The sequence below is a fragment of the Rhinolophus ferrumequinum genome, assembly GCF_004115265.2.
Source record: "Rhinolophus ferrumequinum isolate MPI-CBG mRhiFer1 chromosome 13 unlocalized genomic scaffold, mRhiFer1_v1.p Super_scaffold_3, whole genome shotgun sequence".
Taxonomy (NCBI): Eukaryota; Metazoa; Chordata; class Mammalia; order Chiroptera; family Rhinolophidae; genus Rhinolophus; species Rhinolophus ferrumequinum.
The window spans coordinates 608,042-621,837 of NW_022680356.1; the positions used below are offsets into that span (position 1 = coordinate 608,042).

The window sequence follows — 13,796 nt, forward strand, 5'->3', positions numbered from 1 at the left end:
CTGATTTACATTAATAATTGGGATTTTTAAAGTTTGCTCTTTTAAAGCCACAGGGTGGAGGTGTTTTACTTTTCAGAGAAGTTGTAAGAACTCTGTGACATCCCTGCCACCTGTGCTGCTAGTGGGGCGCGCACCTGCAGGATGAGCTCCTTCTGCGTCACTGATTTGTCTGGTGGGGAGGGGACCATGCCGGGAGATTACAACATATGGACACGCCTCTTCCAGGCGAATCTAGAAACAAGGAAGCCTAAGCAGCTAAAATTGTTTTGGCGTATTTGATGCTTTTAATCCTAAAATAAATCTCTCATTTGTTAGATCAATTGAGAAATGAACAGACTTGTCTCAATTGAATAAAAATATTATAGTAGAAGTACAGTCAGAAGTGTTTTAATAAATTGGAGTCTGCTTGAATTATTATGGAAAATACTAGGAGAATATTTCTGAACATAGACGAGGAAAGAAAACTAGAATTGAAAGGATTTGCCAACAAAGGTAAGTTAAGAAAAGCATCCCTGTGTGATGTAAGAAAATGCACGACATCTATTATTTTCAAACCCTAGCTCCCAAAGAAAAGCACTGGCAGATGGTATTTCTGGAATTTGTAAGTAGGCTAGCATGACTTTTTCATTGGTGGGGTAAATGATATTCTCAGTTGGTATAGAGACAACCTTGCTTTTCTACAAGGTATTTAGCCAGTAGTGGCAAGGCCACGTACCTAGAAGTATAAGCCTAAACAAAATATGTAAAAACTAATAATAGATTATGTAAAATAAACAAAAACAAACTGTTAGTCTCTCACAGCCAGAATGAAGTGCCGTGGTCCAGGCACGTGAGTTTGGTACTTTATTTATAAAGTGCCCCTCGCGCCCTCAGGGCAGTGTCTGGTTTACACTATTGGATTCAACCAGTATAGACTTGGGATTTGGTTTTGTAACATCTGTTCCATTTGAGTCCTATTCTCACTGTGTGCGCTCACAGAGCAAATAGATGAGAAAAAGGATGTGCAGCTGGCCTGGTGACAGTGACAGTGTGAAGGGAAGAAGACTCCTAAGGAGAAGGTGGGAAATAGAGAACATTGCATTTGGGGCCATTTACTACTAAAAGCAGACCAGGCTCTTCACAGCAGCAGCCCTCGCCTCCCGGAGGGCTCACTGTGACATGTGGCACTATCGCTGAGCCTCACACTAATGACACCGGTATTGGCTGGTCTAAGAGAAACGTGCTATTGGCTGGTCTGAGACACAGAGCATGGAAAACATCCTGTCAGGAGTCCTTAGAAGTTGTGACGCTTTGGTTACCAGGAATGTTCCCTTGTGTGGAAACTGCCATGCTATTGGAAGGTGGAGACATGGACTGTTATATATGTACCGAAGTGTTTAAGCAGCTCATCTGAAGTTACTCATGTGGAAATGGTGTGTTGACAGAATGACCTCTGATTTATCACCCAAACTAGGACATTTTTGAGACTGAAATGGGGAGCTATTATGATTGCTGGAGCAGTGGGTGACAATCAGTTCTGTCTCGGATTAAATGTTGTATTTGGTTACCTTGTTTCTCATCCAAAATTAGTGTCAGAAACTGTCCTGTGGACTTCAGGAGTTAGTTTAAGTTTCCAGTGATGGGCTAGGTGATGTGGCATTTCACTGACTCTTTCGTGACAGTTCTCTTTTCACAGTAATTGGTCCTTACATGGTTGTACTTTAAAAACTTGCATATGAAAAGGGGAAGAGAAAGGCATGCATAGGAAATACACTAAAATCAACCTTTGCTTCTAACAGTGCAAACATGTTTGCGAGCGATTAAGTTTATCCTGCCGAAAGAAGTAGCTGTTCAGATGCTTGTCAAGTGGTACAGTGTCCGCAGCGCTCCGGGCGGGCCCAGCTATCACTCAGAGTGGAATTTATTTGTGATCTGTCTCATGAACTTGATGGGTTATAACACAGACCGCTTAGCGTGGACAAGAAATGTAAGTACATACAGTTTTTCTTCCTGCGTTATTCTTTGTTATCAATGTAATGTTTGCATAATGGGTGATCCAACATTCGGAGTATACAGCAGATCAATTTACTAATAGGCGTGGCTTCTTCAACAAAATGGAATAGCAGGCGGGCATCTTGTATCTGTGTATTGTCAACTGAACATCAGTTCATATTTAATAACATTTCACTAGTAATTGTAATTACTGTATTTTTATAGCATGACAAAGCATGTTTGACCATTAGTTCTCATTTCATCTCTGTATAATGACTGTAGGCCATGCTTGGCTTAGTTGTGATAGATGAAGGAACTAACTGAGTCACAGTGACCACACATTGGAGCTTTGCTCAAATACGGGCCCAGACGGTGACCCTGCCTCAAGGCTCCGTCCGTGCTCCTTTCTGTAGCCGACTCTTACAGTGCTTGGTCTCGGAGGGACCGAAAGTGCTTCAGCCTGAGTATCTACTCTGTTAATGATGGAGAGCGGCGTCCCTCACCTCCTGCCCCAGACACTTCCTTACAGGCCCTTTCTAGTTATTTCTAGCATCAGCAGTGGGTGCCTTCATACTGCTGATCTCCTCTTGGCCCTGGAGCTCACTCCCAGGACAGCCTTGTAGGGTCCCTGTGTGGAAGTCCCTCCGGTGTGCAGGTAACTGTACCTGTCTGTGCATGTCAGTTTTGTAGTAGCACATCCATTGGGAAAATCATTTGGCTTCTTTCACTATGAAAGAAGATGTGCTCACTGAGGAACATTTTGAAAATGGAGAATTCAGAAGAGGAATTAAAGTCAGAGATGAACACTCTTAACATTTTCGGTAGTGCCTCTTAGATCTACACCATATCAATGAAAGTTTCCCATGCCTTTCAAAATTCCTCAAATAAAACCCCTCATTTCATCATCCTCGTGAAAGGCTACCATGTGGTTTTATTGTAACTAACCGGTAACTAATAATTGAACATTGTTGACTTCGTTATTTTTCTTACTAATAATTTGCAAACATTCTTTTACACAGAAATCTTTATAACTTTAGTCATTTCCAAAGACTTGAATCTTAAAAGAGCGATTAGTAGGTCAAATCACATTCAAAAAGTGTTGTACAGTCGATACTCAGCAGCATCATTTCAAAGTGCCCGTTTCACCCCGTTGATGAGTGGTGCAGTGGGGGACCTTTGCCAGCTTAGTGAGAAGGTTCATCTTATTTCTGTGTGACTGAATGGGAATGGTTTTTCCAGTTCTCATTGGTCATTTATGTAGAATCAACTTTTAGGGGAGATTAATTGATCAATGTATGTAAGTTTTTATATAGCTCAGGAAAATTGCTGTGGTCATTTTTAGAGTGACGGTTGATGAGTTGGCCTGGAGAAGTAGCAGAGGTGACAAAGGTTATGTCAGAGGGAGGTGAATGAGAGGGAACTTTCCTCAGATCGCCCTTCTGTAACTGTATTGGTGAGGATAGGCTGTTCTAACACAAAGTCCTCAAAAGATGAGTTGGCTCCCACACAATCCAAATGTACGTCTTGCTCCCGTGATAGTACCTAGCAGGGCCAGAGGCCACACGGAGATTAGGGTCCCAGGTTGATGGGCCACTGGCCACCTTCAAGTGGAGGCTTCAAAGACTGCCTTCAGGGTTGACTCCCTCTAGTCAGGTGCGAGGGAAGAGCACCTGGAGGGCCCTGCCTACTGGTTGTATCCATGACGTGGGCCTGGAAGTGGTGACATCCATTTTCATTCAGAGTCACACTGTCAGAGGGCCACCCCCGACTCTGAGGGAGGCAGGGATATGTAGCCTGGCTGTGGGTCCAGGAGAAAGAGGAGAACAGAGATTGTGGAGAGCAGCTACCTGTCTCTGCCATAGAATTGTTAGACTGTCCCCTCTGGGCACACTCTAAATAACATCTCCTTTCTGACATTTGCTAACATTGGGTTGATTCTTTGAGACGTGGTATATTTGGATGTGGCTCATAGTCCTTGTTCTTCTAAAGGGGTGAAGATGTATGTTATCAGAAAAGTAGGCAGGAAAGGAAAGTGCCACTGCAGTGCCCGTGAGCCTGGCACTGCTGGGTGCTTCACGTCCGTGATTTCACTTAACCCTCACAGTGATCTTGTAGAAGAAAGGTATTCGTGCCATGTTTTCCAGGTGAAAAGGAGTTTTGATCATTTTCCTTAGTTTCCATGATTGGTGGAGCTGATTTCTGAATCCTTTAAGCTAGTCATTCGACATGATAAAGTGATAAGACTTTGTCTTTTGGGGTTATCTTCCAGTTTGACTTTGAAGGATCACTTTCCCCAGTCATTGCACCCAAAAAGGCAAGGCCTTCTGAGACGGGAACTGATGAGGTAAGCATTACTGTTTCCTGTTAATATAAGCTGATTTGTAGGTACTCTTACTGGTCTCCCGTTTCTGTGGCATTCCTGTCAATTTGTGTGTACAGGCACACCTTGTTTCATTGTGTGTCACAGAACCGCGTTTTTTAAGAATTGAAGGTTTGTGGCATCCCTGCATCCAGCAAGTCTGTTTCCCCTCTGTCACATTTTGGTAAATCTTGCAGTATTTCAAACGTTTTCATTATTATTACCTTTGTCACAGTGACCTTTGACCAGTCATTTTTAATGTTACTATTGTAATTGTTTTGGGGCACCACGAACCATGCCCCTATTAGATGGCACACGTGATCGATAAATGCGTGTGTGCTGACTGCTCCCTGCACCGGCCATCCCCACGTCTCTCCCTCGGGCCTCCCTTGTTCCTTAGTCCCTGAGACACAGCCATGTTGACATCAGGTCACCTATTGACCGACAGTGGCCCCTAAGTTTCCAAAGGAAAGGGAGAGTCGCACGTCTGTTCCTGGCGAAGATGCTGTGAAGACTGTTGACGTGACAAAAAAGGACTGAGAATGTCACATAAACTCAGTTGACAAAGCGGTGGCAGGTTTCAGAGGACTGGCTCCAATTCTGAAAGCAGTCCTCCTGTGTGTCAAATGCTGTCAAACAGCTTTGCACGCTATAGAAAAAAATCAGTCATGAAAGGGAGAGTCGATCCGTGTGGCAAAGCCCATCGTTGTTTCATTTGAAGAAATTTCCAGGGCCGCCCAGCCTTCAGCAACCACCCCTGACCAGTGGGTGGCCATCGACACGCAGGCAGACCCTCTACCAGCACCAAGATGGCGACTCGCTGTTGGCTCAGACGTGGCTAGTGTTTTTAGCAATAAAGTATTTTTTAATGAAGGTACATACATAGTTCTGTTAGACATCATGCTGTTGCATTGTCTAGACTGAATAGACTACAGTAGAGTGTAAACATTACGTTTACGTGCACTGGAAAAGCAAACATTATGCTACTTGCTTCACCGTGGCGGCCTGGGCCGAGGTCGCAGTGTCTCCCAGATCTTCCTGTGTTTCTAACACCCTTTGCTTCATTTTGATACTGAGTAACAGTTGTTCTGACGGATAGTACTGTTATGTTGTTGTGGTAATTTATTCACTTTTGCCTTTACTGATCATCTGAAAATTACTAAGCATACATAAATGCATAATTTAAGTTTGGATTTATCATTCATTGTTTGATTGCCAATTGACCACCTAATGTGACAGCATTTTCCTTTTTATAAAACTTCTCTAATTCAGCTTCTCAAATGTATCAGATCCCATGGGTGTGTATTTTTAAGAGGTTCAAAACAATTTTTTAACTGAGATACAATTTACATAGACGGGAAATACTCAGATCTTAAGTTTATAGTTCGGTCAATTTTGACAAATGCACACTCATGTAACCCACACCCCTGTGCAGACACAGAACATTTCATCATTCCATAAAGTTCCCTTGTACCATTTTTAATCATTTCTTTCCTCTGTTTGTGAAGCAAGCAGTGAAGTGAATTCTCCCACTGGTGGTATGCTCGTTTTGCCTACGTAGGTGTACCTAGCACTTGATATAAATGAATTCTATAGTGTGGAATCTCGGGGGTAAGCGTCCTTTCATTCCGCACAATGGTTTTGCGATCCAGCCAGGCTGTTGCCATACCAGTAGTTTGTGCCTTTTATTGCTGCGTGGTATGAACACACCACAGTGCCCATGGGTACGTAGGCTCTTTCTGTTATTTGACTGTCATGATAAAGCTGCTGCTGACATTCGGTAACAAGTGTTTGTGGACACGTGTCATTTCTCCTGGATGAGTACCTGGCAGTGACCTTGTTGGGCCACTGCTGGTCCCAGGCTGGTTGTACCATGTTTCGCTCTGACCAGTCATATACGCGAGTCCTGTGTTCTGACTCTGCCAGTACTGCTGCTGTCAGTCTTTTTCATTTTAGCCATCGAGGGCATGTGAGGTTGTTTTTCCTAGTGGTTTTAACTTGCCTTTTCCTAAAGACTAAGGGTGTTAAGCACCTTTTCGTGTGCTTGTTAGTGACCTGCATATCTTTTTGGAAGGTTTCTGTTAGTCTTTTACCTGTTTTTAAATTGGATTTTGAAAATATTTATTGAGCTGTAGAAATCCTTTATGTATTTTGGATATGAGTTTTCTGTCTTTCACGTTTTGGGAACCATTTCCCCCAGTATGTAGCTTAGCAGTGTCTGTTGATGAGCAGAACTTTTTACATTGGTTGTCCACTTTATCAATTTTTCAGTTTTCTGGTTAGTTCTGTATCTGTTGTAAGAAGGACAACAGATGAGCCTCACAAAACACCAGTAAATTCCAAGATCTGAAAATAGCATAGACTACATTCTGTCAACACAATGCAATAAATCACAAGTAGGAACCAGAACAGACTCAATACGTGTAAAATGTAGAACAATAAGTGTGACTCTAAAATTCGGTTGATTACGAGGTTGGATTATTAGCCCCAACCTCTTACAAGCACAGGAAGATAGATGTACCGACTGGACACAAGCAGACTGCCCCTCTTACGTAGACACAGGTCAGCATGGTGGTGGCCGGGCCTGCCTGCCCTCACCTCCCATCTTCTCTTCCTCACTTTGGCTTCACAGACGTGGCCTAAGATGATCGTAAATGCTCTCTGTCTCGGCCTCAGTGATAGGGTTCTTCCCCCACAGTCTCTCCCCTAAAGGGCATGACTCTGTTTTCAAATGGGTTTAAAGGAGGCTCATCGTAGTATTGTTGCTGCATCCAGAAATCACTTAGCTGTTTGCATTGTTCCCAGCCTTGTTCACTTACCTATTGCAGTTTTCAGCGTTGTGATTTTTTTTCCGTGTTCTTAGATCAGCCTAATGTGAGAGTGGAATTTGAATTGTTTGCGGTGAATTTGGCCTCCTTTTTGCATGACGATGTTAGAAGGAGGCATTGTTTAAAAGTTAGTGTCCTTACTGTCCTCTTCTTGTCAGGACTGGGAGTACCTGCTGAGCTCAGACTATCACCAGGATGTGGAGTGTCACCTTTTGAACAGATCTCTATGTCTGAGCCCTTTGGAGGTTCCTCAAGTGAAGGATGAGGACTTGTCACAGAGTCTCAGCCTGGATTCTTCCACGCTTCTCTTCTCTCACATACCGGCGATGTTTTTTGTTCTTCACCTTGTCTATGAGGAGCTCAAGCTGAACACTCTGATGGCGGGAGGAATTCGTTCCCTTGCTGAGCTGCTCGTTCAGTTGGCAAGGTAAGCTGTGTGGAGTGGGGACCTCCAGGAGGCCTTTGGTGACTCGATCTGAGCCATGACTGTCATCGAGAAACCCAGTCAATACACTTCTGAAGTCGACCTTCTCAATCCCAGAGCATTTTCTATAAACCACAGACCTGTTTGCCGATATCAGCTGTGGAGGGCCTATGGGTCGTGTGGGGGGGCTGCTGGTTTTAACCTGAGTTCAGTGGGAAGTCACGAAGGTGTTGAACAGTGGGGATGTGCTGCCGAGCATTTCCTGTTGACAACGGGCTGCGCTGTGTGGAAGTTCTAGAAGAGTGCCTGCAGCTCTGTCATGATACCTGCATTCACGTAGTGCTGTGGTTCACACTCTTACAGAAATTGTCAAACGAAGTAGGGTCTGGATCCCCACGTAGTGACGCGGAGACCTGCCCGCGCGTTGTCGCCCAGCTGGGCTGTCTCTGGGGCTTTGTGGTGCCATCTCGTTGCCCTGTCTTTAGATGGCCGGGGCCAATGATGGAAGCTAAAACTCAGCTTGCTCGTGGTGGGCTTTGTGGGCCCACAGTAACACTGTTCTGTGTGCTCTTACATTCTTAGGGACTTAAGATTGGAGCCTTACTTGGATCATTATTATAGAGATTACCCAACACTTGTCAGAGCCTCTGGACAAGTGTGCACAGTTGATCCAGGTAAGCACTCGTGCCGGTACAGGTTTTCTGAACAGTGCAGTGACATTTGCTTATCCTTTTCTTACTGGTAGCCTCTGGGTCAGGGGCATGTCTTTCCACCAGGCAGACTGCAGCTTGGGCTTGATCTCTGACTGGCAGTAAGCCAGGACTTACCCAGTGTGTAGGAAAATGAATCAGCCCGAAGCTTCTGCTGGGCAGAAGCTTAGAGAGAGTGTCCAGTGCCAAGGCCACTTTGCCCCAGACCTGTCCAGTCCATCTAGCAGCTACCAGCCCTGTCACTCAAGGTGGTTGCTCATTTGCACTGGCCACATGTCAAGTGCTCAGGAGCCGCGTGGGGGCTCATATTGCCACATGGGAACCTCTCCATGGCCACTGTACTGTCCTAGACCCCGAGCTCAAGGGACTTGGCATCGGGGCCTGTTTGCTGGAACGGCAGAGTCCTACTGTTGTCTCTTGTTTTCTCACCTTTAGGGTCAGGCAGAACAGAACGCTTGGTTTGGTTCTTTGTGTGCCTTGAGCACAAAACTTTGCTAAATTTCTGTCCAGGATGGGATAAAATAGTAGTCGTTTAAGTCCTACGTATTATAATACAGTCAGTTTATTTACTGTGGACGAAAACGTGGAGCATTTTGGAATGTATGGAGCAATGTTATTCTGACTGATGAACGGTACCTGATTTGAAAACCTTGTTTCCTTTAGAATAACACAGCACTGTCCTCTTGTGTTCTTGTATTTATAAACATTTCTCTGGTGCCAAAGGTCAGACCGGATTCATGCATCAGCCATCATTTTTCACTTCTGAACCCCCAAGCATATACCAGTGGGTGAGCGCCTGTCTGAGGGGTGAGGGAATGCCACCCTACCCCTACCTCCCTGGCATCTGTGAACGAAGCCGGCTCGTCGTCTCGGTACGTACGTAGTGTTGCCTAACTCCTTTCTTCCTTTTCAATGTAATTTTAAGAATTACACAGTAAAATCAACTTCTTAAAAATTCTGTGTACAGTTGTGTGATTTTCAGCAAAGGTATAAATTTGTGTAATCACTCCCATAGTTGGAATACAGGATGGTTCCAGCACCCTCCACCCACAAACTTCCCTTCCGCTTTGGAGGTTCATCAAGTGTTGCGTGTGTCAGCAGTCGGTCCACCCTGTTGGGAACTTTATGTCCATTCCGTGGGTGTCACTTGGTTCTTGCATTCACCTGCTGAACATCTGCGGTGGCTCCAGTGGTTAGCAGTTACAAGCACGGGTACCGAGAAAACTCAGGTCCACTTTGTGTGAACGTGGTTTCATCCCTCGGGTAGATAGCCAGAGCTGGGATTGCTAGGTGTAATAGTACACGTACATTTTGTTTCTAAGAAACTCAGCTATTTTCAGAGGGGTTGTGGCGTTTTACCCCCCATGAAGGAGCTAGCCAGTGAGCTGGTTCCCCTGCGTCCTTGGCAGTGTTTGGTGCTGGTATGATTTTTCATTTTGCCATTGTAATGCAAATGGTTTTGCAAATGGTACGTCACTGGTTTTCGTTTGCATTTCCTTAATGTCTAGAGAGATTTTGGGAGTTCTAGATAATGAGGTTTTGTCAGATACGTGGATTGCAAATATTTCCTCCTGGTTTGTAGCTTGTCATGTCTCATCATTCACTTGATGTTTCCTTTGCAGAGCAGAAGTGTTTAATTTTGATGAATCCAGTGTATCCAGTTTTTTATTTTATGGATAGTGGTTTTGGTGTCATATCTAAGAATTCACTGTTTCACTTCCTGTCAAAATATTTTCTCCTGTGTTTCCTTGTAGAAATTGTACAGTTGTTTTTGTGTGTGTTTTACATTCAGATCTATAATCCGTTTTGTTACTTTGTTGTGAGATGTGAGGTTTAGGTTGAGGTTATTACTCCATCTGGGTGCCCCAAGCTTCTAACGCCATTTGTTGAAAAGACTGTTCTTTCCGTGTTGCTTTTGCACTTTTGTCAAAAATCAATGAATCACATTTTTGTGGGTTTATTTCTGGACTTTTTATCCTTGTTGCTGTCCACGCAGTCTTGATTCTGCGGTTTTGTAGTAAAATTGGTTAGGTTCTTTATGTGCCTTGAGCACAAAAATTTGCTAAATTTCCATCCAGGTTGGGATAAAATAGTAGTAACTTAAATCCTACATATTATAATACCGTCAGTCTACTTACTGTGACTCCTTTCATTCGCTCTTCTTTTTCAAAATTGGTTTAACTATTTTAGTTCCTTTGCCTTTTTATTGAAATTTCATAATCAGTTTGTAGCTATCAAAAATCCTACTTGAATGTTTTTCCTCCAGAGAAACGCATCTTTACATATTTGAAAAAATTAGTTCATGTTGAATAGTGAATACATGTCTGAGATCAAACTTTCAAATAGGACCGGAGGGTACTGGTAAAGGTGACTTCTTTTAGCCCTTGTCGCTCGGTTCGCCACACTGGAGTAGCCTGTTCACAGGTCCTTTGTGGACAGTTCCAGAGAGGGGCCTTCCCAGGCTTACAGGATAACTGTGTGCTTTTGTCCCTTCTCCCACAGGTCAGTGGGCCTCACCCGTGTCTCCTTTACTTTGCCTTTTGCTTTGCTTCGTGTTCAGAAAGGCTTCAGAGCCCCGTGCCTCTGACAGACATGCAGAATGGTGATTCTGTTTTCAGAAAAGTGACGATAAGATAATCTAACACAATAGTTACTATTAGAACTATTCCTCAGTGTGCAGTTCAGGCATTCGATACATTCATGAGATTAAGAGCAGCTTAATCCCAGAACATTGCATTCCGTGCTGCTTGTGTGGAGACGTAAGTAAGAGCTCCACATATATTGGTCCTGCCCAGCTCTGCCGAATGGTGTCATTGCGGTGTGTATCTAGCCAAAGAGGGGAGCCAGAGAATTGGGTATGCTAGCGTCCAACCTCTAACTAAATTCTATCAGCCAACTTATAGGCATTGCTGTTATAACTGTCCTTTGTCAGGCGTGATGTTGGCTAGATTCAGGAGTATGTCATTTGTTGTGCTTGTATGGGTTCGGAATAGAATTTTAATGTCCTCCAGCATTGTACTAAAAGTCAATAAAATCATGCTACTTTCCAAAAAAAAAAAAAAATAAGCTGCAGCAGGTGCAGATCTTGGTGGTGGCAGCAAACATTCAAATGAGAACCTTGAAGGCCAAAGTGGACAAGGGTCAGGGTCAGGGTCCGAGGTCAGAAGGGTGGGGTATCCGCTACCCGGAAATGACCAAAATGTCCATCATGGGCTCATGAGCAAATGAACAGTTGGGTACATCTGTGCAGCAGAACTCTGGGCAGTAGGAAGAAACAAACTTGTCGGAGGGGCGGTGACGTGGCTGCATTGCAGAGGCATACTCATGAAGCAGGACACCAGCTAACACTGTGGCTCCATCCACACGGCACTAGAGGCAAACTTCAGGGCAGGGCTTGTCTCCGGTGCTGGTGTAGGAGGAGCACGCGGGAACTCTGTGGGGTGCGGAGAGTGTTGTGTGTCCTGACTATGGGAGTGGTTATACGAGTGTGTAAATTTGTCACAACTCAGATCTGCACACCTGGAGTTGATGGGCTTGCCTGTCGGGGTTGACACCTCCATCACTTAAAACTGACATGTTAACTTTCTCCTTATGCAGAGTATTGCACTCTACATTCTTGGTGATGAAAGCTCTGTTTCTGAGGAGTGCTCCCAGTATTTATCCAGAATAACTCCAGGTAAGTCAGTATAGTGACAGGCTTCCCAAAATGAATTTTATAAATGTCGATAGAGTTGACATTAAAAAATTTAAAATTTCCTAAGTGTTTGCTTTAGAGGCCACGTCCAACCTCTTTTAGAGGTGACGTCCTGCCTCATTTAGAGGTGACGTCCTGCCTCATTTAGAGGTGACGTCCTGCGGTGTTCTAGTATATAGTCCACAACTGGTTTTCAGAGACAGGGTTACTTGAAAGCTAACACACTATATTTTTGAGGTTCCCTCAGGGAAATTATACTTTTCAGCCTGCCAGAGGATTGCTTGTTTTATTATTTTTTAGGAGTTGTTTGTTAACGAATTTTTATTTCCAAATGTCTTCTCTGTTATGTGTTTTCCTTACCAGAAAGACAATCAAAATAAAGTTTCATTTTGTTATCTTTTAGTGCTCCAAAAGTCACAAGCAGAACAAGAGGAAAACAGGTGACTTTTATTCAGATTGTGCTTTTATATTAAAAATATAAAACACTGGTGTGTTACTCTTCTGTTTAATAACTTTGTGTTTTGTTCTGTAGGTTTAATTTCAGGCATTCTACGTCAGTTTCTAATCTAGCTGAAAGATTAGTTGTCTGGATGACGAATGTAGGTAAGAGTGTCTTTATTACTTTTATGTGTCCTTAAAATGCCCGAGAACCCCACTTTTCCTGGACGCCCCCTCCTCATTTATCCCAGTGTCCTCAGCGCGAGCTGGGGGCATGAGGAGAGAGGGCTCTCGGTCCTGAGAGGGCCTTGCAGGATTGGTGGCCTAGCAAGCCGTACTTCCTTTGCCTGACAGTTTCACTACTTTTATATAGTAACATCTGTGTTAGCAGCTTTTTAATCTCTTGGCCTCCGAATGGTGAGCACTAGTCACCTCACATCAAACCTGAAGCCACTGCAGATTCAGATGTCAGAAGGGAGTGTTTCTGGCAAAACCAAAATGTAATTATATAAACATTACACGTGTGCTTGGGGAAAGGTATAGGCACCAAGATGGGGGGCCCGGGGCTTCTCTGTCCTCTAATCCCAACGCTGTGCTCCTAGGTTTCAAATTGAGTAAAACACTAATGAAATTTTTTACAAAAATGAGGAACGAAAATTAAATGACTGATATGAAGATATAAAAAAATGAGGCTGTTTCTTTGTTCGAAAAAGTAATGCTCTAATGAATATTACAAGATGTTTCTGAATTCTTATTTAAAGTATGTTCTATATGAGTTAGCTTTTCACTGTTCATTTTTTGTATGCCCCTCTTGAAAATGACAATAATTGTCATACAGTATTACAGATAGTATTAGTATTATAATATTACCTCTGCTGAAAAATAGTGGATGAGTTCTATCCATTTGAATATTACATAATGTTTAATAAAAGTGTTATTCTCATGCAATGAAACATTTTTACCCTAATCAACTTTCTATATTAATAATTAATATATAATTTATAAAATTTAGAAAATCATTACAGGAAAAATACATTTTTAATTAACCTGAAGACTTGAAAAACTTAAAAAAGGAAATGTGGCATACATACAAAAAAATGTATGAAATGTTTCGAAAATAATAAAGTGACTACGAGTGTGCTGGTCACGCACCATTAGAGTGACACGTGCTGGTGTGGCAGAGGCTCTTGTGTGTTTACTCCCGCATGGTGTCTTCCCACACGCCCACCTCTGCAGGGAACCGCTGCCCACCTCAATTTGGGTTCCGTCCCTCAGTTTTTTTTGTAGTTTTTTATTATCTTGATATTCTGTTACTGTTTTATGTTTTGAACTTCATATAAACAGATATAAGTATGTTTCTACTGTCTTTTTT

At 43.2% G+C, this 13,796-nt stretch overlaps 1 protein-coding gene across 2 annotated transcripts in view; it reads left to right on the forward strand.

The window, feature by feature from the left end:
- The window catches only part of ANAPC1 (anaphase promoting complex subunit 1), a 76,959-nt gene that overhangs the window by 24,387 nt on the left and 38,776 nt on the right, over window positions 1–13,796 (forward strand). For both annotated transcript variants that reach the window (XM_033100903.1, XM_033100904.1), the window contains exons 17-24: window positions 1,779–1,966; window positions 4,241–4,315; window positions 7,317–7,585; window positions 8,165–8,256; window positions 9,016–9,164; window positions 11,890–11,968; window positions 12,390–12,426; window positions 12,519–12,589. In XM_033100903.1, coding sequence (XP_032956794.1) covers window positions 1,779–1,966; window positions 4,241–4,315; window positions 7,317–7,585; window positions 8,165–8,256; window positions 9,016–9,164; window positions 11,890–11,968; window positions 12,390–12,426; window positions 12,519–12,589 — 960 coding nt within the window. The remainder of the gene's footprint in view (window positions 1–1,778; window positions 1,967–4,240; window positions 4,316–7,316; window positions 7,586–8,164; window positions 8,257–9,015; window positions 9,165–11,889; window positions 11,969–12,389; window positions 12,427–12,518; window positions 12,590–13,796) is intronic.